Below are 20,870 nucleotides of genomic sequence, written 5' to 3' on the forward strand. Positions count from 1 at the left end.
GTGACATCAAGAATTTATCAATCTCTGCCTTGAAGACATTTAGCATCCCAGCCTCCACTGCACTCCGCGGCAATGAATTCCACAGGCCCACCACTCTCTGGCTGAAGAAATGTCTCCGCATTTCTGTTCTGAATTTACCCCCTCTAATTCTAAGGCTGTGTCCACGGGTCCTAGTCTCCTCGCCTAATGGAAACAATTTCCTAGCGTCCACCTTTTCAAAGCCATGTATTATCTTGTAAGTTTCTATTAGATCTCCCCTTAATCTTCTAAACTCCAATGAATACAATCCCAAGATCCTCAGCCGTTCCTCATATGTTAGTCCTACCATTCCAGGGATCATCCGTGTGAATCTCCGCTGGACACGTTCCAGTGCCAGTATGTCCTTCCTGAGGTGTGGGGACCAAAACTGGACACAGTACTCCAAATGGGGCCGAACCAGAGCTTTATAAAGTCTCAGTAGCACAACGGTGCTTTTATATTCCAACCCTCTTGAGATAATTGACAACATTGCATTCGCTTTCTTAATCACGGACTCAACCTGCATGTTTACCTTTAGAGAATCCTCGACTAGCACTCCCAGATCCCTCTGTACTTGGCTTTACAAATTTTCTCACCGTTTAGAAAGTAGTCCATGCTTGTATTCTTTTTTTCCAAAGTGCAAGACCTCGCATTTGTTCACGTTGAATTCCATCAGCCATTTCCTGGACCAGTCTCCCAAACTGTCTAGATCCTTCTGCAGCCTTCCCACTTCCTCAGTATCACCTGCCTGTCCACCTAACTTTGTATCATCGGCAAACTTTGCTAGAATGCCCCCAGTCCCTTCATCCAGATCAATAATATATAATGTGAACAGCTGCGGGCCCAACACTGAACCCTGTGGGACACCACTTGTCACTGGCTGCCATTCCGAAAAAGAACCTTTTATCCCAACTCTCTGCCTTCTGTCAGACAGCCAATCCTCAATCCATCCCAGCAGCTCACCCCGAACACCATGGGCCCTCACCTTGCTCAGCAGCCTCCCATGTGGCACCTTATCAACAGCCTTTTGGAAGTCTAGATAGACCACATCCACTGGGTTTCCTTGGTCTAACCTACTTGTCACCTCTTCAAAGAATTCCAACAGGTTTGTCAGGCATGACCTCCCCTTACTAGATCCATGTTGACTTGTTCTAATCCGACCCTGCTCTTCCAAGAATTTAGAAACCTCACCCTTAATGATGGATTCTAGAGTTTTACCAACAACCGAGGTTAGGCTAATTGGCCTATAATTTTCCATCTTTTGTCTCGATCCTTTCTTGAACAAGGGGGTTACAACAGCGATCTTCCAATCATCCGGGACTTTCCCTGACTCCAGTGACTTTTGAAAGATCTTAACCAACGCCTCTGCTATTTCCTTAGCCACCTTCCTGAGAACTCTCGGATGTAGCCCATCGGGGCCAGGAGATTTATCAATTTTAAGACCTTTTAGCTTTTCTAGCACTTTCTCTTTTGTAATGGCAACCATACTCAATCCTGACTCCCTTTAATTGTTGGGATATTACTCATGTCTTTCACTGTGAAGACTGATGCAAAGTACTTATTAAGTTCTCCTGCTATTTCCTTATCTCCCATCACTAGGCTTCCAGCATCAGTTTGAAGTGGCCCAATGTCTACTCTTGCCTGTCATTTGTTTCTTATGTATTGAAAGAAACTTTTACTATTATTTGTAATATTACTGGCTAGCCTACCTTCATATTTGATCCTCTCCTTCCTTATTTCTCTCTTTGTTATCCTCTGTTTGTTTTTGTAGCCTTTCCAGTCTTCTGATTTCCCACTGCTCTTGGCCACTTTATAGGATCTCTCTTTTTCTTTAATACATTTCCTGACTTCCTTTGTCAGCCATGGCTGTCTAATCTCTCCCTGGATAATCTTTCTCTTCTTGGGGATGAACCTCTGTACTGTGTCCTCAATTTTACCCACAAACTCCTGCCATTTTTGCTCTACTGTCTTCCCTGCTAGGCTCTGCTTCCATTCTATTTTCGTCAGTTCCTCTCTCATGCCCTCATAATTACCTTTATTTAACTGTAACACCATTACATCCGATTTTGCCTTCTCTCTTTCAAACTGCAGACTGAACTCTACCATATTATGATCGCTGTTTCCTAAGTGTTCCCTTACTTTAACATTTGTTATAAAGTCTGGTTCATTACATAGCACTAGGTCCAGAATAGTCTGCTCCCTTGTGGGCTCCATGACAAGCTGTTCCAAAAAGCCATCCTGTAAGCATTCCATGAATTCCCTTTCTTTGGATCCACTGGCAACGTTATTTACCCAGTCCACCTGCATATTGGAGTCTCCCATGATCACTGTGACCTTGCCTCTCTGACATGCCTTCTCTATTTCCTGGTACATGTTGCACCCCTGGTCCTGACCACTGTTAGGAGGTCTGTACATAATTCCCATTATGGTTTTTTTGCCTTTGTGGTTCCTCAATTCCACCCACACAGACCCCACATCATCCGACGCTGTGTCATTCAGTGCCATAAATGCCCAATGAGAGCCTGGGCCCTGGTGATTAGCATATTGTGCAAACCCTCCAGCCCACCCCTCCTGGGCCCTGCCTGAGGTAACATGGTTATGGAGAAAGCCCCCTTCCCCCTCTGCATTCCACAGGAAGGGCTTATGCCCGAAACATCGACTCTCCTGCTCCTTGGATGTTGCTTTTCCAGCGCCACAGTTTTCAAATCTGACATGGTTATGGGTTTAAGTAACACTCCAGGACTCGAGAACAAAAATGAGGGCTGACAGTACAGTGCAGCGCTGTCGGAGTGCTGCTTTCCCAGAGGTGCTGCCACTTGGAAGAAATATTAAACTGAAGCCCTGTCTGCCTTCTCAGGTGAATAGAAAAATAAAATCCCATTTGAAAGAGAGCAGGGGAGTTCTTAGAAGTGTCCTGCGTCCTGCACCTCAATCAATATTGGAAAAAGGCAAGATTACCTGGTCATTAGCACGTTGTTATTTCTGTGGAGTGTGCTGCTGTATGCAACTCGTCTCAAATTTCAGACGATGAGGGACAATAAACACCAGCCTGGTCAGTACCAGCTGCTCCCTGAAAATTCGTTCTCTTTTTCAGTGGGGAAAGGAGGAGGTTTCAGAGATAAAATGTGCAGAGGCAAAGAGAGATTCTGGATTGGGCCAAGGTACAACTGATTATGGCCAAAATAAAACTGTATAAAATGGATAGTTGATTTGTTTAGTATTCGTAATCTATCAAATCACTTCCCTTTTCAACACATTTGTGATGATACTGTACCAGTCCTCGCGAGTTCTCCTTCAATAGGCATTATTATATCATTCGACTCACACTGTGAAACAAGGTAAAATACGAGGGACATCGGTTTAAGGTGAGAGGAGGAATCCTTAAGGGAGATGTGTGAGGCAGGTTTTCGTGATAGATGCCTGGAATGTGCTGTGGGGCTTTAGGAAGAGTCCACTGGTCTACCATGTGCCCGTGTCTGTAAACCGACAAAGCCAGATGATAAACTGTAACCAGTTTGAAGGAGGGTGGTGGAGAGTAATCCAGACTCAGAGATAAAAAGACACAACCTCGTTTCATACTGGGAAAGAATCTATTCACAGGTGGAAAATAAACAACAAGTGCAAAACTAACTAATTACCTCTTGATCACAGGCATTAAATGTTTCTGCTTCCAATATATTTAGTGCCCTTTGCCCTTTTGTTACAATAACATGCAATGATTCCTCTTTTGGCAAATTCTGAACAGAGCAGCTACACTTCAGCATGTGTGTTTTAATGTGAAGATACTTTGAATTCACTTCATCAAATGAAAAATGCTTCACTTTTCTTTTATATGACCAGTGTTGCTGGAAAAGCGCAGCAGGTCAGGTGCTGAAAATGTGTTGCTGGAAAAGCGCAGCAGGTCAGGTGCTGAAAATGTGTTGCTGGAAAAGCGCAGCAGGTCAGGTGCTGAAAATGTGTTGCTGGAAAAGCGCAGCAGGTCAGGTGCTGAAAATGTGTTGCTGGAAAAGCGCAGCAGGTCAGGTGCTGAAAATGTGTTGCTGGAAAAGCGCAGCAGGTCAGGTGCTGAAAATGTGTTGCTGGAAAAGCGCAGCAGGTCAGGTGCTGAAAATGTGTTGCTGGAAAAGCGCAGCAGGTCAGGTGCTGAAAATGTGTTGCTGGAAAAGCGCAGCAGGTCAGGCAGCATCCAAGGAACAGGAGAATCGACGTTTCGGGCATGAGCCCTTCTTCAGGAAAGGCTCATGCCCGAAACGTCGATTCTCCTGCTCCTTGGATGCTGCCTGACCTGCTGCGCTTTTCCAGCAACACATTTTCAGCTCTGACCTCCAGCATCTGCAGTCCTCACTTTCTCCTCCTTTTATCTGACCAGCTCAAGTAAAAGGCACTGAAATTATGAATAAAATACTTCATTCAGAATCTGTCTCTATTTCTCGTTGCAATGCCCTCCCTGAATTGACTGACATCACGTTGACCCTCAGATTTACCTGCCCTCCCAGGGGTTTGCCACCACAGTAAACTCTATCCAAATTGTGGGTGGGGTTTAGGGGAGTGAGAGTATGCCTTTTAGCATCTAAACATTGACATACGGAGGGATCTTGAGGTACAAATCCTTAGCTCCCTGAAAGTGGCAACATAAGGAGATAAAGGAGGTATATCGCGTGATTACCTTCATTGGTTGTGACATTGAGTATATACAGGTTGGCAAATCATGTTGCAACTGTAGAAGATTATATTTAGGCTACGTTTGGGAGTATTGTATGCTGCTCTGGTCATCACACTAGAGAAAGGACGTGGAGGCTTTGGAGAGAATGCAGAAGAGCTTTACCAAGATATTGCCTGGATTGGGGTGTATTAACTATAAGGAGAGGTTGGACAAACTTGGGTTGTTTTCAAGAGCGTTGGAGGCTGAGGGAAAAACCTGCTGAAGTATATAACATTATGACAGCCATGGATAGCCAAAGTCTTTTTCCCAGGGTGGAAATGTAAAATACTAGGGACATAGGTTTAAGGTGAGAGGAGGAACCCTTAAGGGAGATGTGTGAGGCACTGAGGGTGATATATGCCTGGAACGTGCTGCCAGGAGATTGTAGAAGCAGATACAATAGCAATATTTGAGAGGCATTTAGACAGACACATGAATAGGCAGAGAATAGAGGGATACAGACCATGTGCAGGCAGATGGGATTAGTTCAGAATGGCATCACGGTCAGCATAGCCCTAGTGGGCTGAAGGGCCTGTTCCTGTGCTTTACTGAGATATGTTCGATGTTCCATCTCTATGTCTGGCCAATATGAGAATGGTAATAATTGAAATTTCACTAATCTCATTGCGTTTTAATGACTTATCACCAATAAGCCACCCAGTCTGGGTACACATTGCTGTGACTATAACAATACTTCCAGAAGCCTCACTGGAGGAACATGTCAGGAAAGAGAGGTTTGTCAAAACTTTGTGAAGTAACTCCAGGGTAGGAGCAGGGATGCAACATGCTGCTAAAGAGAACAATATTCCTTACCTGCAGTGCAGCCTCAAAAAAAAAATGACGACATTGCAGAATGTTCAGGGTCTGAAATGTGGAAAGGGTGACCCACAGCCTGGCTAACTGGGTAACCCAGGTCAGGGGGGCTGTTCACAAAGGAATACAGCTATGTTTGATTTAATGTTGAAACATTGTTTTACTTCTGCTTCCCTATAGATGTCATCCTGGACTCGCTACTGGCTGATACTCTCTGGATCACTCTTGCTGTATTACTCTGCAAAGTCACTGAGACCCTCCGAGAGAAAGCATGTAAGTAATCCCCAGATTCAGGTTAATGGGAGTATTAGGAAATCTCTTAATATTTATAACGTGAAATGAATTTCCTTACGTATTGGTTATGGGTTTTAAAATAATCTCTTGCCAACAAAAATGTCCACTTCTCTTATTCTTACATCGCTTTGTATATTCTTTTTTATTCTCTTCTGTCACTAATGGTTTTTGACTTGAAGTTCCCGAATTTGTGGCCATTTTCATTTGATCTGAACAAATACTGTTTAAAACATACTGATGGGACGTGGGCATCGCCAGCTAGACCAGAATGTATTGCTAAACCTTACTTGTACTTGAAGAGATGGTGTCCCTGAACCACTGCTGTCCATGTAGTTTCAGTACAACCGCAGCAGTTAGGGAAGGTGTTCCAGGCTTTTGGTTCATGAGCACTGTAGGAACAACAATGGAACTGCACCTCAAGATGGTGAGTGGTTTAGAGGGGATTTTGCATTTCTTTTTCACCACTTGACGATGTGGAGGCGCCCATGTTGGACTGGGATGGACAAGGTCAGAAGTCACAAGACGCCAGGTTATAGTCCAACGGGTATATTTACAACCACAAGCATTTGGAGGGATGTCCCTTCATCAGGTGAAGTCAGCACGCTCCGAAATCTTGTGTTTCAAATAAATCTGTTTGACTTTAACCTGGTGTCTTGTGACTTCTGACTTTCACCACTTAAGAGTACATATGTACTTGAAGCGTGTATATCTATTCAGGATTCAATCATACACAGTACTTAAATCGGTGGGTTGACCGGTGGCTTGGTGTTACCAGACTAGAAATCCACAGTAAACTAGTAATTAACTTTCAAAAGACATGCATTCAAACCTCTCCTTGTCAGCTACTGGACCAAAACTCCAATCAATAAAATCTGGGATTGAAAGCTGGTGTTGGTAACGGTGACCAGGGAACCATCATTGATCATTTTTTTAAATTACCTGGTTCACTAATATCCTTTAGGGAAGGAAATCTTGCCATCTTTACCTGGTCTGGCTTACATATGACTCCAGACCCATCGCAATGTGGTTGGCTCTTAATTGTCCTCTGAAATGGTCTAGTGAGCCTCACCCTCCAAGGGTAACCAGGGAGGAGCAGCAAGTTACCAGTGTCGCCATTGCCCCATGAAAGGATAAAACCAATTTGTTCCTGGGACCGCGATTACAATTCATTGCAGACAATTCATTTGCTGTGCGTTCATCTTAAGGAAATGGCTCTTGCCCCTTCCTGTGGAGTTCTACATCGAATAGTGGTGCAAAAACTCACAGGAGCATGATTTTCGAGTTGTTTATAACTCTTAGATTGTGCAGCAACAGAACAACAAATGTCAAATATTTTGGCAATGTTTCACAAACGTGATAGACGAAGAACAGCATTTTTGGGGCTGATTGTGGGTATTGACACTGACGGGGAGAAAAATATCAACCCACGTGGTTTTGGTCTTTGTGATGACCTTACAGAGTTTTCGTATGGTCTGAATAATACAACTCATCGCATCCCTATCAAATAGGGACTGGCACTGGACTGGAAATCCAGAACCTCCGGCTAATGTTTTGCAGGGCATGGGTTTAAAACCTACTGTGGACATATGGTGGAATTTGAGTTCAATAAAATGTATCCTAAAAGGCTAGTCTAATGACGTGTAGCCACCATCAATTGCTGTAAAATCCCATCTGGTTCTCTAATGTCCTTCAAGGAAGGATGTCTCTGTCCTTACCTGGTCTGGCACAACGTGTGATCCAGATCCACAACAATGTGGTTGACTGTTTACTGCCCTTTCAAATGGCCTAGCAAGCCATTCAGTTCAAGGACAGCCAGGGACCGGCAACAAGTGCTGGTCAAACCAGTGACGTCCCATACACAGAGTAAGGAAGTGATCTTCTATTGTTTTGGCAACTGTGACTGAGGAGATTGCGCAGTCGAGCGAGTTACTTGGGGGAACATTCCCATTCAGGCCAGGCTAATGGAATAAAAATCCACTCTGCTGATTGACATTAGACCTACACAAACAGTCTGTGCAGCCCTTTGTAAATCTGGAATCACCACAAAATGGTCTTTATTTTGGTGGCACAATGACGAGAGGAGCCACAAATGATGAAGTGAGAGAACTGACCAGTGGGAAGGAACCTCAGGCTATGGAACATTCCTGAGGCCAAGCGAAGTGACTTATTTTACAGAACCTGACTTTACTCTCTTTTATGTTACGGTACCTGATTTGACAGTATTGTTCCTTTTCCAGTTAAAAGAAAGTTACTTTGTCGAAAAAGGCACACCCAAATGAAGAAAAATGTGAATTTTGTTGATTTCTGAGAAAAGCAATGCTTCTGCCAATGACAATTTACCCTGAATCTTGGCTTTAATGCTTTTGATGTGGCATTTGATGGTCTACTTAAACTCTTAATGACTTTACATCTGTGCATGTTTCGGTTTGATTTAAATTGATCTCTGGGCTTTATTCATAAAGCCCGTTTGATTATGAATGAAACAAAATGAGACTTGAACAATATTTGGAACTTTGTCTACAATAGCAACCAAATGCTTGAAGTCAGAGTTCAGTTCAGATGAAGTGAAAAGTTAGTCGTGGCAACAGTTCAGAACTATTGTGTTTCTTGAACTATTTTGCATTTTTATAAATGTTGGTAAGGTCGTGACTGCCTTATTTGAAAGTTGAACAGCTCCACCTTCTGACTGTTTGTGCGTTTATCTAACCCAATAGTGTATTTCCTCACGGCTTTGGGGTGAACGTGTCCAACCCAAAGTACTTGTTAAAAAATTATTCTTAAAATAAAGATCAGAGAACTCTCGACTAGTCTTGTCTGTTCCAAACTGATTATAACCACTCCAACAATGATGTATGCACCTTCAGCTGCTAGCTTTGGAATTCCCTCCCTAAACATTGCTATTTCTTTGCCTCTCCTCCTTTAAGATACTCCTAAACACCTACCTCAAGGTTATGTGGGTCAGTGTCTAATTGCATTACCCATTTTACTTTGTTAAAGGCAGTACATAAACCCAAGTTATTGTTGAAACTGAGGTGTTAAAGTTGTACTCAAAACAAGTGTAATAAGGTGCTCCCTCGCATTCGTTATTGGGACAAGGAACACTTGACACTTCTGTCACTTTCCCATTTTTAGACGTGCTTCAGTTCTTTACCTCACTTTTCTTCTTCACAAGTTGCCATCTCCAGGATTTCCTGGTGTCTTTATGCTCTGTACAGGATCTAAGATGGCAAAAAGGGCAAAAACCGCAATGGATTCTGCCCAGCATCTGTCACTGTCATTAGGATGAAGGGCTATAGCTGCACAGTGATGACCTGATAGTGGTTAAAAGATCATGTCAGGATTTAATGGGAAGGTGCAAAACTAAGGTTTGTGAAAATGAGATAGTGGTTCATAAGTGCAATGGAACTGTGGAGAAATTTCTTTTATTCATTTGATAGTGAGAAGCTTGAGTATTCCTGAAGAAAGATACATTTTGAAGAAGATCTTTGACTTGCATTCCTACACACCAACACCCCTGGTGATGAGACAGAGACTGTTTCGTGGCATGTGCAAAGACAACAATCTCTCCCTCAATGCCCATAAAGGACCAGGGACCTGGGTTCGATTTCCTGCCTCAGGCGACTGTCTGTGTGGAGTTTATACCTCCTCCCAGTGTCTGCGTGGGTTTCCTCTGGGTGCTCTGGTTTCCTCCCACAATCCAAAGATGTGTGGGTCAGGTGAGTTGGCCATGCTAAATTGCCCAGAGTGATAGGTGCATTGTTCAGAGGTAAATATCGGGTAGGGGAATGGGTCCAGGTGGGTTACTCTTCAGAGGGTCGGTATGGACTTGTTGGGCTGAAGGGCCTATTTCCATACTGTACCGATGGTGCTGAGGTGGAGGTGGTCAACAGTTTCAAGTTCCTAAGAATAAATATCACCAATAATCTGCCCTGGTCCATCCATGTCGATGTTAGTGAATAAAGCACTCCAAAAGTTCTACTTCTTCAGGAGGTTAAGGAAATTCCACATGTCCACAATTACTCTTGCCAATTTTTATAGATGCACCATAGAAAGGATCCTATCTGAATGCATCACAGCTTGGTATGGCAACTGATCTGCCTAAGACTACACGAAATTACAGAGAGTAGTGAATGTAGCCCAGTTCATCACGAAAACCAGCATTCCTTCCCACTCTGTCTACACTTCCCACTGCCTTGGGAAAGCAGACGGCATCATCAAAGATCTCTCCCACCTAGCTATACTCTGTCCCATGGAAGAGGGTGGAAGAGAAGACACAAAAGTTCGAAAACTAATAGATTTAAGAACATCATCTTCCCTGCTGTTATCAGACTTGTGAATGGACCTCTCATATATTGGAGTTGATCTCTCTCTGCACCTTGTCTGTAGCTGTAACACTATATTCTGCATTTTGTTCTATCCCCCTGATGTACTAAGTATGATTTATCTAGTTAACGCACAAAATGATACTTTTTGCTCTATCTCGGTATATGTGACAATAACAAATCCAATCAAATCAAATATTGTATGAAAAGAGAGTATGAGTTGATTGACCAGAGGACGTTGCCATGGAAAACTCAGCAATTAATGAGATTGACAGCTTAAGTAAAGCCTGACAGCCAACCATCAAGTGCTGTATTCTCCACGGCAATATCCACTGGCCAATCAGTCACACTCTGATAGGGGCGGAACCATCTGACCAAATGTGTCTTTTGTCAGCACCAACAAAGAACTTTCTTTATTCCGGGATTGGTAACATTGTGGGGTGTTTAAGGTGACCGAGAAGCTAAATAAACCCAAGAACGATGAAGGTAAAGAAACAATAGGATAGGAAAGCAGAGGAGGCTTGTGTGAAGCCTGGGTCTATTGCTGTAAATTCCATGTGAAACGGGAAGTCCGGCTTGATAATATAATCCTGTATCTTCTCACATCAGCAGAATTGTCAAACTTCGAACGTGAAGTTACAATCCTTGCTCAAGAGCAATTTAGGGTGAAGGGTAACCTTACCATCACAGTGATTGCTTCGTAACCTTAAGCATTTTGTTGCATTTTCCATAAAACAAACTTTCTTCCTGAAATTTGTTAAAAAAAAATACATATCAGTTCAAATTTGTCACCAAATGAAGTGTAAAGTGAATCTGTTATTTATCAGTATGCGGCATCTGACTGCACTTGCCATGTTATATATATTTACAATGTACATTTACATTTCATTGTTTGCTCGGGGGTACATCCAGGTCCTTCAGGAGGGCCCTATACAGTGACCTTTCCATATTGAATGAATCTTCCTATTTCTTCACCAGTATCTTCAGTCTTGAATTTCTCCCATGAGAGAGGTAATTTTCCTGGACTTCTGCTCATTTCTTGTACATTGTCTACAAAATGGGCCCAGATTTATTGGTGAACCAAGCCAACCTTAAGCAATTTCGGTTTTCTTTATCAGTGCAACTGACTGGAACATATTCACACGTATGGACACATTATTCATTAGCATCACTCAATATGTGTTCACATAACAAGCAAAATACTGCAAATGCTTGAAACCTACAAGAAGAAAAAAACACAAATTGCTGGAGAAACTCGTCAGGTCTGGCAGCACCTGTGGAGAGAGAAACAAGAGTCAATCTTTCAAGTCCAGGACGACGACTTCAGAATAGAAGCATTTTCCCTCGTTCTTTCAGGGGGAGGGGTGTTCCACTGCCACCTTGTGGCCGATGGGAGGAGCGCAGTGCAACCACCCAAGTTGCGCACACACACACACCAGAAAGATGCAGGCACAGAAATTGCAGGCAGTGTCCCAGATCACTGGCCAACCAGAGGCTTTGGAAATACAGGACAGCCATCTTCCCAAGGGAAAAAAAAACACGCATAACAATCATCAGGATTACTGGGCAAATTCCATCCCATAAAGTCACCCTGGGTGCATAGCATTCGCTTAAGAAGGTGAACGTTTGAAAGTTTCCCAAATATTGTCTATGGTCCACACACTGCATTCAAATCCTGGGCCAAGATGGTGAGCTTCCAGGGAGCTCACATTTGGACACATTTGGTCAGATGGTTCCACCCCTATCAGAGTGTGACCGATTGGAAGAGGTTGGTTAGCTCAGTTGGCTGGATGGTTGATTTGTGATTCAGAGTGACGCCTACAGCACCATTCGATTCCCACCTTTGCAATCTGTTCCCTTCCCCTGAGGCGTGGTGACTCTTGGGTTAAACACCACCAGTTCTCTTTCTCTCTCCATCTCTCTCTGTATTGGAAGAGCAGCAGCTCGATGCCCCTCTGGGACTATGTGCCCTTTACAGTTTGGAACCAATAGCAGTGTTTGGCATCTGCAAGTTCGATTTGCACCAACAGTGCAAAGGTCAGGTGTTGAGTGGTGAAATATTGATACTGGACTGTAGACTGGTTCAAATGATTCTCCATACACAATCCATACTCCTGCTTGGATAGAGACTTCCCTGAGAGCCACTTCATATTTTGATAAGAAAAAGATAATATTTGATCATATATTTTGTCATTTGTTTAACAGATGATAAGATCACTTTTAAGATCTGGCTCATGCTGCAAAAGTCTTGCAGGATTTATTTCTGCAGCAAGTACAATCTGTTAGACCAAAGACAAGTGTGCACAATGTCTGCTTCTGCCAGCCACAGCAGCTAATCAAAGCAGGCTGGTGTCTGCTGGCAGGAGAGAGAGTACTTTCAACTGCTTTTTGACATCTTTCAAACATGACCTGCTGGAGATTATTTTACTCCACTGACTCCAACTGTCACTGTCCATGTGCCTCTGCCCTAGGAGGGCAACTAATCTTTCTGTCTGGTTTCTGTGTATGACAGCTGTGGGGCTCGAGTGCAGGTTTTGGTGGGGACCTTACTGTCATCTTTGGGTGCACTGTTCCCTGTTGATGACAGTCCACAGCTCAGCACCGTCCGCTGTCACACTCAAAATCATTGACAACATTAACTTTTGCACTGCAAGGAAGAATCCATTAAAGTACAAAACTCCTGGTTACTGAATCGACTGGTGTATCGGGATCATGACCAGGCTCTGGGTTCTTTATCAGAGAAAGCTGGAAATGAGTGCAAACATTTTACTGATGTGTGGTCCACGGGCTCAGGAAAGAGGAAGACTTCTTGTGGGCTGCTGTGGGAGAGTAGTTGCTCCTGTTGGTGCTGGCCTGTGCCACTCCTCGCCCATGTCTACTCACTTTCCCACCTGTATTCGTGCTGACTGGTCTCCTTAGTAGTTGAAACACGGGATGCTAGAAAAGCACGGCCAGTCAGGCAGCATCCGAGGAGCAGGAGAGTCGTCGTTTCAGGCATAACCCTTCATCAGGAATGTGGGGAGGTGGGGAAAGGGGGCTGAGAGAAAACTGGGAGGGAGAGAGTGGGGTTGGGGGAGGGTAGTTGAGAATGTGATAGGTAGGTGGAGGTGTGAGGTGGTGATGGCGGTAGGTCAGAGCAGAGGGTGGAGCAGATAGGTGGGAATGGGGATGAACAGATAGGGGCAGTTTAAGAGGGTGGTGCCGAGTTGGACGGTTGGATCTGGGATAAGGTTGGGGGGGTGGAGGGGAGATGAGGAAATCCACATTGATCCCGTCTGGTTGGACAGTCTCAAGGCAGAAGATGAGGCGTTCTTCCTCCAGGCATCAGGTGGTTAGAATCTGGTGGGGCAGGAGATCCAGGACATGCACGTTCTTTGTGGAGTGGGAGGGGGTGACTCCTTGGTAATTGGTTTGCATACCAGCTTGTATGAATTTCACGACGCTGCCGTGGGTGCTTTGATAGAAGAGGACTGAAACCATACTGGTGCAAACCAGTGAACATATGTTGACTATTTACATTATTTACAAATTCAGACTTCGAATTACCACTAAAGCCGCCTTCCCTCAGGCTCCAGTTATGTGAGAGCTGTCACCAGTGGGTCATCAAGCAATGAGCATCGCAGCTCTTAATCCCTTCTGCTACCGACAGGATCTATAACTGTGGAGGACAGCGGTGGTGGGGCTGTTTTAGTGGATGCAAAACAATATCCCTGAGATGAAAATGAAGGAAGACATTGGAGGATGATCTAAAGGGTAAAAGGCGATGTGCTAAATCCCTCTGAACTTAGTGGAAATGGAGAGAAACCAAGACAGAATCGAATCATCACTCCTCAATATTCAATGGTATCATCCCCCACTAACAGTATTCTGGGTTTTACCTTTGACCAAAAAATGAATTGGAGTAGTTATACAAATACCGTGGCTGGTACAAGAGCAGGTTCAAGGCAAGGAATCCTGCAGCCTGTAACTCATCACCTAACTACCCAAAGCCTGTCCAAGATGCAAGTCAAGAGTGTGATGGAATATTCCCTACTTGCCTGAATGGGTGTTGCTCCAACAAAATTGACACATCTACAAGATGCACTGCAGAAATTCACCAAAGATCCTTTGACAGCACCTTCCAAACCCATGACCACTTCCATCTAGAAGGACAAGGATTAGCAGACGTGTGGGAACAACATCACCTGCATGTTCTTGTCCAAATCACTCACCCTCCTGACTTCAAAATCCATCTGCATTCCTTTCCTGTCACTGGGTCAAAATCCTGGAATTCCCTCCCTTATGGCATAGTGGGTCTACCTGCAGCACATGGATGGCAGTGGTTCAAGAAGGCAGCTCACCACCACCTCCTCGTGGACAACTAGGGAAGAGCAATAAATGTTTGCCCATTCTAATCTGCCCATGTCCCATGAATGAACTTTTAAAAATTAGACTTTGATAGTGGCACAGAAAAAAAAAATCATTAGGATTCCTTGGAAAATGCATTAAGATAAAAAGAAAATCTTTAAAAATTGAGTATTTCTCCAGTCCTTTGTTGTTCTTGGCACAGAAGAATAATGCTCAGTTCAAAATGCCGTGGAGTAGATGGCCAATCACCGACAACTAAGTAGCTTCCAAGGACTTACTAACAACTGAAAGTGATTTGGACAAATTAGATGATAGTTTAAATGGAGAGTGACATATAATTATGGTCTCTTGAATTAGTTGATTGCCCAAAGAAAAAATTTGCATTCTCTGACAGTCAGAGGCTGGGGCGGAGGTCAGTTTGGAAAGAGGTACCATTTACTTGAAAGGGAACTGATACTGGTCTTTTCTCAACTTTCCTTTGTATCAGGCAGACAGGTAAAATGTAGCCTAATTGTCTGGGTTTTGCAGTCAGCAGCAGAGGTAAGGTTACTGAGCTAGCAATCTCTGTGGTTGGATTTCCCCTTTGCTCTTAGCAGTTTAAATTGGTGCAAGATCACCAGACTGTCAGAAACGGTCATCTTGTCAAGCAGTACAAGCAACCAACCATGTTGAAGCATTCTCACAGACAGCAAATCAGAAAGTTTAAAAGCACTGATGCTCTTTACCTTGATTTTTTTTAAAAATGGATTGTGACCAAAATGATTATGATTAATTCATTAGGGGATGTAACAGGTGAATGAGCCTTTGTGAAATGTGGACTATTTTATCATACTGGTGAGATTGGACATGTCACAAAAGATTACCTCTTTCATCCAGGGTCAGTGAAGGTTTGGTATTAATTATGCAGTCAATATATTAGTTGCACTTCATTCTTGAAGTTGAAATGTTCATGAAGTGATTGTAGTGGGTTTAACAGCAAGAAATTAGAAGTTACTTTTATTTGGCAATGGCTGTGTATGGGAGGGGGGAGCCAATTTCTGGAATGTGTATTATTATGTGTACATGCAGTTTTGTGAAGTCGGGTAATGACACTGAATTTGAATAGTTTCACTGTCAAATCAATCACACACCTGGGTTGATGTGAACAAAGTGCATGTTCCTTATTGGGTGTGTCATTTAGTCCATTTACAATATTCTTTAAGAATGTAACACTCAGAGAACAGAAAGTTCTAAGAATTTCTTGGGGACAACATTCTGATCAGCTTAAATATGGGGGAGAGGTTTTTTGTAATACAGCATTCAAAATTATTTAGGGTTAGGGAATAGCAGCTGTGGGGTTCCAGATAGTTTCCAAAGGAGATGGACTGACTGACAGAGCAACAAATCCCGATGTTAAGCAGTGCTACTGTTAACTGTGTTGTGAAAGGCAGCTGAACTGCACAAACTTTGTGTCATGATGATGTGGGGGACGTCCTGGAGTAGATGAAATGCTCTGTGTAGTGATAGTCCTGGAAACCATATGCAGCACAGAGAAAGTTGTGTGCCACTAACCACTCAGTCTAACTGAATGTGGGAGTTGAAAAGTCGGCATTTGCTGGATATGACTGAGCTAAAAACCTTGGGTCAGTTATAGCTTGGTGAAGCTAGCTGACAGTGAAGAGCTGTAGTTATGCTAGTCCAGAGGAGCATAGACTCAGGGAAAGAGGCTGATCAACCAGTCAGGGTGCTGTTGTCATGGCAATCCATGACAGAGCGCTTCTTGACAAAGTTTCAAGGCCAAATCAGCAAGAGGCAAGAAATATTATTCCTTGTGAAGTTTAGTGAGATTTGATGACCTACTGTGTCATTAATGTCTGCAGGAATTGCTGAGAAATCTGCAGGATCTGACTTGATGACATTTGCTATTTGATGTGCAGCGTTCAATAATGGCGTATTACACAAATTTATTATGTGTTAATTCTAGGTATTAAAAATAAGTTGTGCATGTATTGTGGATCATATAACTATTCTAACGTTAGTCTGTAAAGTTTATTGCTATTTCTTTAAAACAATGGAATATTTTATTCATTTAGTGAGCTCCCCCAAATCTCTCACATTGTCCACTGGGAAGAACAGGTTCTTGGTCCCTAAGCAGTTTACAGCACGACTTTGCAGTCTGGGCTGAGGTCGTAGCAAGTAAAAGGCGGTCTGTGCTGAACACTTGAATGGACACCTGAGTAGGTTAATAAGAGTGTTTTCCAATGTTCAGTATTTGTCCAAAACGCCCTCAGAAGTCAAAAAGAACAAATGGAAATATCAATAGTTGGTAGGCCAAACCATTGTAGTATGTGACTCGGGATAGCAACAAAACAGCTTATGCTATTAAATTGGGATCATTCTGTGCACCAATTTGATGATTTCCTGGGATTATACATGTCTGTAGGACGCATAGTTAACTCAAAAGACTCAACTTGTAGACATCTGTAAACAATGCTGGGTGAACAAGTCAGCAATCAGAGCAGGCATCAGCAGAGGGGAAATTAGGAGATAAATACTTCTGCTGGTTTTGTTTGGCTAATGACAGACTGGTAGCAGCTTTTGACTGTTTGCAAGTTGCTTTATTTTAAGTAACTTTTCAGCTGAGTGTGTGCAGGTGGTCGGCATGGACAAGTTGGACCGAGGGGTCTGTTTCCGTGTTGTACATCTCTATGACTCAATGACTATTTACAGAACCCGTAACTGGCAGAATTTCATAAATCTGGAAATCGTTCACCTGTAATTTTCATTTATTTAAATCAAATCTTTTTTTGAAGCTGCACAAACTATAAGCAAATGAATAATGAGTGAGCAAATTGGAGAAATCAATTGTATCTTTAATCAGCAAGACATTGGTCAGCAGAATATCTGCCTCATTGTGACCACTAGACTCAACTAATCAGTTGGCGTGTCTTTCATTTCCAGTTGCTCATTTTTGTGACACTTTTATTCCATTAACGAGTCATTTTCTTAACATTTCTGATTTGTTCATAACCTGTATTTTATCTTTTGATAGTTCAAATCATCCCCAAGTAAGAAGGTGTCTATAGCAGGTTGGATGGTCGTTCTACCTGATGACCCAGAGCACCCAGACATATTTCAGTTAAGCGATCCTGATAAAGGTGAGCCACAAAGTGAGAAAGAGGGCCTATTCTCTCAAACTTCCTATTTATTTGGCTGTCCTTGGTGGCCTGAGTCACGTAGCAGACGTGGTCTCCAAACTGTTCATATAATCAGATATTACAATGTATTTTTCTGTGACATTTTGGCTAGGTTCAGTTTACAGAGAGGTTGTGAGCTTTAAGACAAATCTGTTTCCCTATACTCCCGACCAGTCCATGAGCAGATAGTGATTTAATTTTTCCTCCTTTTTGTTAAGAAACAAAAGTGGGGCATTTTCCCCCACTCTTCCAGAACACAGGACTGTGTTAGGACTGCAGTGACACTATTGTAACATTGGGTTAGGATTTATTTCACATACCTGTGGACACGAGAGAGAGTTTTGCAACACTGACATGTTTACATTTACGTAGAGATCAAATCAAAAAGAAGAAAGCGATTATTCAATTAGCAACAGCCTAATGCAAAATAACTGAGGGATATCAGTTTAACAATATCCTTCCTTTAAAGATGGAATCCAAAAGTCTCAAGCTGGAGTCAGCAATCTGAAGTTGCTCAGTTGAGATAGTTGATTGGCCAGCCAGAAGCTGAGGACTTGTAGATAGCTTCTATTTAAAGTCCCCTTCAAAGTCTTCTGAAGATGATGTTTAATTGAAATATAACTTCTGCTTCACTGTTTTGATGAAATGAAGCTTCACTTACTGAAAGCACAAATACAGGTAGTTGACTTCTATTTGTATACTGGACTCAGAGGAATCAATACTGTCAGTAGCTGTTGTATGGAACAGCACCAACCCCTAAACTGACTGTTCAAAATTGTATGGGGAAGAAATGGCAGTTGGATTGACTACTGTGTGAGTCTTGATTATCAAGTTATGGAAGTAAAAAAAATCAGCAATGAAAAGAAAAATAAGGTTCTAAACTGTGGATTCACTGGATTTAATGAATATTGAAATGGAGGTGTTTTCGCAATAGGTAATGAAATAATTCAGTTTAGATCAATACACCGCTATTACCAATATTGCATAGCAAAAGGACATTCGTTCAATCAGTTCAATAGCATTTATAAAGAATGAGTGACTGACTTCACTTATTGAGTCACAGGAAATTAGATCATAAATACTCAAATGGTCTTCACTTTTGAAGAATGGAATTTGTTGACTGCATGTTTAAGTTATTTTATCATCTTGAAATCTCTCAATATATTTGCAAGTTGTTGTCAATGTGAATACACATCTGTCTTTCCTTTACAGGTAATGTTTACAAGTTCCAGACCAGCTCCAGGTTTCATGCAATATTGTGGCACAAGCACTTGGATGATGCATGCAAAAGCAATAGGCCTCAGGTAAGATGTAGGACAATCCAAAGCAAGTATCGTACTTTTGGCAATGGCCAAAAAAATGAAATCGCCATATTAAATTGTAGAAATAAAGAAAAACACATATACAAGGCATACAAGTTTAAATGTGTATTATTAAACACAGCGTCTTATCCCTAGCTGCTATGTCCAGCACTTTCAGCCTGAGAGAGGAGGCAACACTATTCCCCTGCTCAGGGTTCGGGTTAAAATGGTAGGTCAGTCCCCTCTGGTTTCATCAGAGCTTGACCTGCCTTTACAAAGCGGTTTCACTGGCGTGGGCTTGGTGTCTGTACATGCAAAAGTAGTGGTGGAGATAGGGGGCGGAAAACGATTGAAGCGAATTCCTCACATTTCTACAAAGCAGTTGGAGTTAAAACCAAGGCATTTGTTTCCTTTTTGCTTTCCCCATTTTGCTCATTGACTGCAGTTGGTATCCCATTCATGGAAATAATGGATAAAAACATGTAAAAGTAGATGGAAGATCGATTTTGTTAGTTTGTAATTTTCCTTTCCTGCATAGAGACTGAGTAATATGGATCGAGATGATTTAGGGGTTGTGGGGGTGGGGTGTGGGAGGGAGTGCACAGAGGTTCCATGGTTTTGAGACTGCACAATTTTGTCCTGGTTCTGGCTTCAAGTTTGGATTTTGAGAATTTACTCAGTTGATTTTTTAAAATAAATCAACTCGACAAAGACATGTTTTGGAATATGTCCATTCCATCCATCAATTATTAATCATCCTATCCATGTTAAAAGCCTCTAATGTGAAGATAGATTGACACATCAGAGAAATAATGTGCCTGTTTAAAGATCTCAATACAGTAATGGCCTGGTTTTTAGTCTAAAATTATGTCTCCAATTAAGTTGGAGAACAGGTTACCATTGTACACGTAAATGTTGTTACTTCACTTGCCAGAAATGACAAATTAAATCATTTCCTTTGATTTGAGGAAAGCAAGATTGGTTTCCACCTAATTTAGATAGGGACGAATTCACAACATTTAAACCAGGGTGTGGATTCAGAAACTATTGACGAGGTGAGGAAAACCAGTTGTATTAAAGTTGCATTGCTAGCTCTGGATGAAATGGCAGCCCCAGTGACAGAGATGATCAACTGCACCCATTTTGAGGTTGCAATTGTTTTTCCTCAGGCAGCAGATGCATGGTGACTCATTTATATCACTGCAATCTTCCGTGGATCCAGGTTCCTCCAGGAGGTGGTGCAGTCACATAACTGCATGTTGTCAGGAGACAGTGGGGAGAGAATACAGAATACTCTAGAACAAGAGGGCTATGAGTGTCCTTGTACACAAAAATGTCAGCATGCAAGGACAATAAGCAATTAAGAAGGGAAATGGAATGTTAGCCTTGATTGTGAAAGGGATGGAATACAAAAGTAGGGATGTCTTGCTCCAGCTGTACAGGGCATTGGTAAAACCAATGCCATTTGACAAGTTTTTGTCCAAAGGATCAACTGCATGATCTTCTTTAAGGAAGTGCATCCTTGCATTGGAGCCACTTCAGCAAATGTTCATGCAGCTGATCCTTTGGATTAAAACCTTGTCAAATGACAAATGTCAGTGTGTGTGTGAAGGTAGCCACCTTCTGGTCTAACATGTAGAGTCTTCTAGAATAAACAAGATGTAGTTTCTTGTATCTCTGCCTGTCTCCTATGAAATCCGACTTCAAATACTCATGACATCATCACAGTGGGCAATCAGGTATTAACCTGTTCAAATCTTTGCAGACTCATAGACAACCTTTATAGGAATGAGCTGATCTCATTGAAATAGAAAACAGACTGTGATGCTGAGAGGGTGTTCCTCCTTGTGGGGATATCTACAACTAAGGAGTGCAGTTTCTCTTTAAGAAAAGGAAG

At 42.5% G+C, this 20,870-nt stretch overlaps 2 protein-coding genes across 7 annotated transcripts in view; one reads left to right on the forward strand and one right to left on the reverse strand.

Annotated features, from left to right (window-relative positions):
• LOC140469439 (ras-specific guanine nucleotide-releasing factor RalGPS1-like) overlaps positions 1-20,870 on the forward strand; it is a 956,086-nt gene that overhangs the window by 933,548 nt on the left and 1,668 nt on the right. For all 6 annotated transcript variants that reach the window (XM_072565956.1, XM_072565961.1, XM_072565957.1 and 3 more), the window contains 3 exons: positions 5,714-5,806; positions 17,528-17,633; positions 18,885-18,976. In XM_072565956.1, coding sequence (XP_072422057.1) covers positions 5,714-5,806; positions 17,528-17,633; positions 18,885-18,976 — 291 coding nt within the window. The remainder of the gene's footprint in view (positions 1-5,713; positions 5,807-17,527; positions 17,634-18,884; positions 18,977-20,870) is intronic.
• fbxw2 (F-box and WD repeat domain containing 2) overlaps positions 1-20,870 on the reverse strand; it is a 90,649-nt gene that overhangs the window by 31,043 nt on the left and 38,736 nt on the right. The window lies entirely within an intron of this gene.

This window comes from Chiloscyllium punctatum, chromosome 49 (assembly GCF_047496795.1).
Source record: "Chiloscyllium punctatum isolate Juve2018m chromosome 49, sChiPun1.3, whole genome shotgun sequence".
Taxonomy (NCBI): Eukaryota; Metazoa; Chordata; class Chondrichthyes; order Orectolobiformes; family Hemiscylliidae; genus Chiloscyllium; species Chiloscyllium punctatum.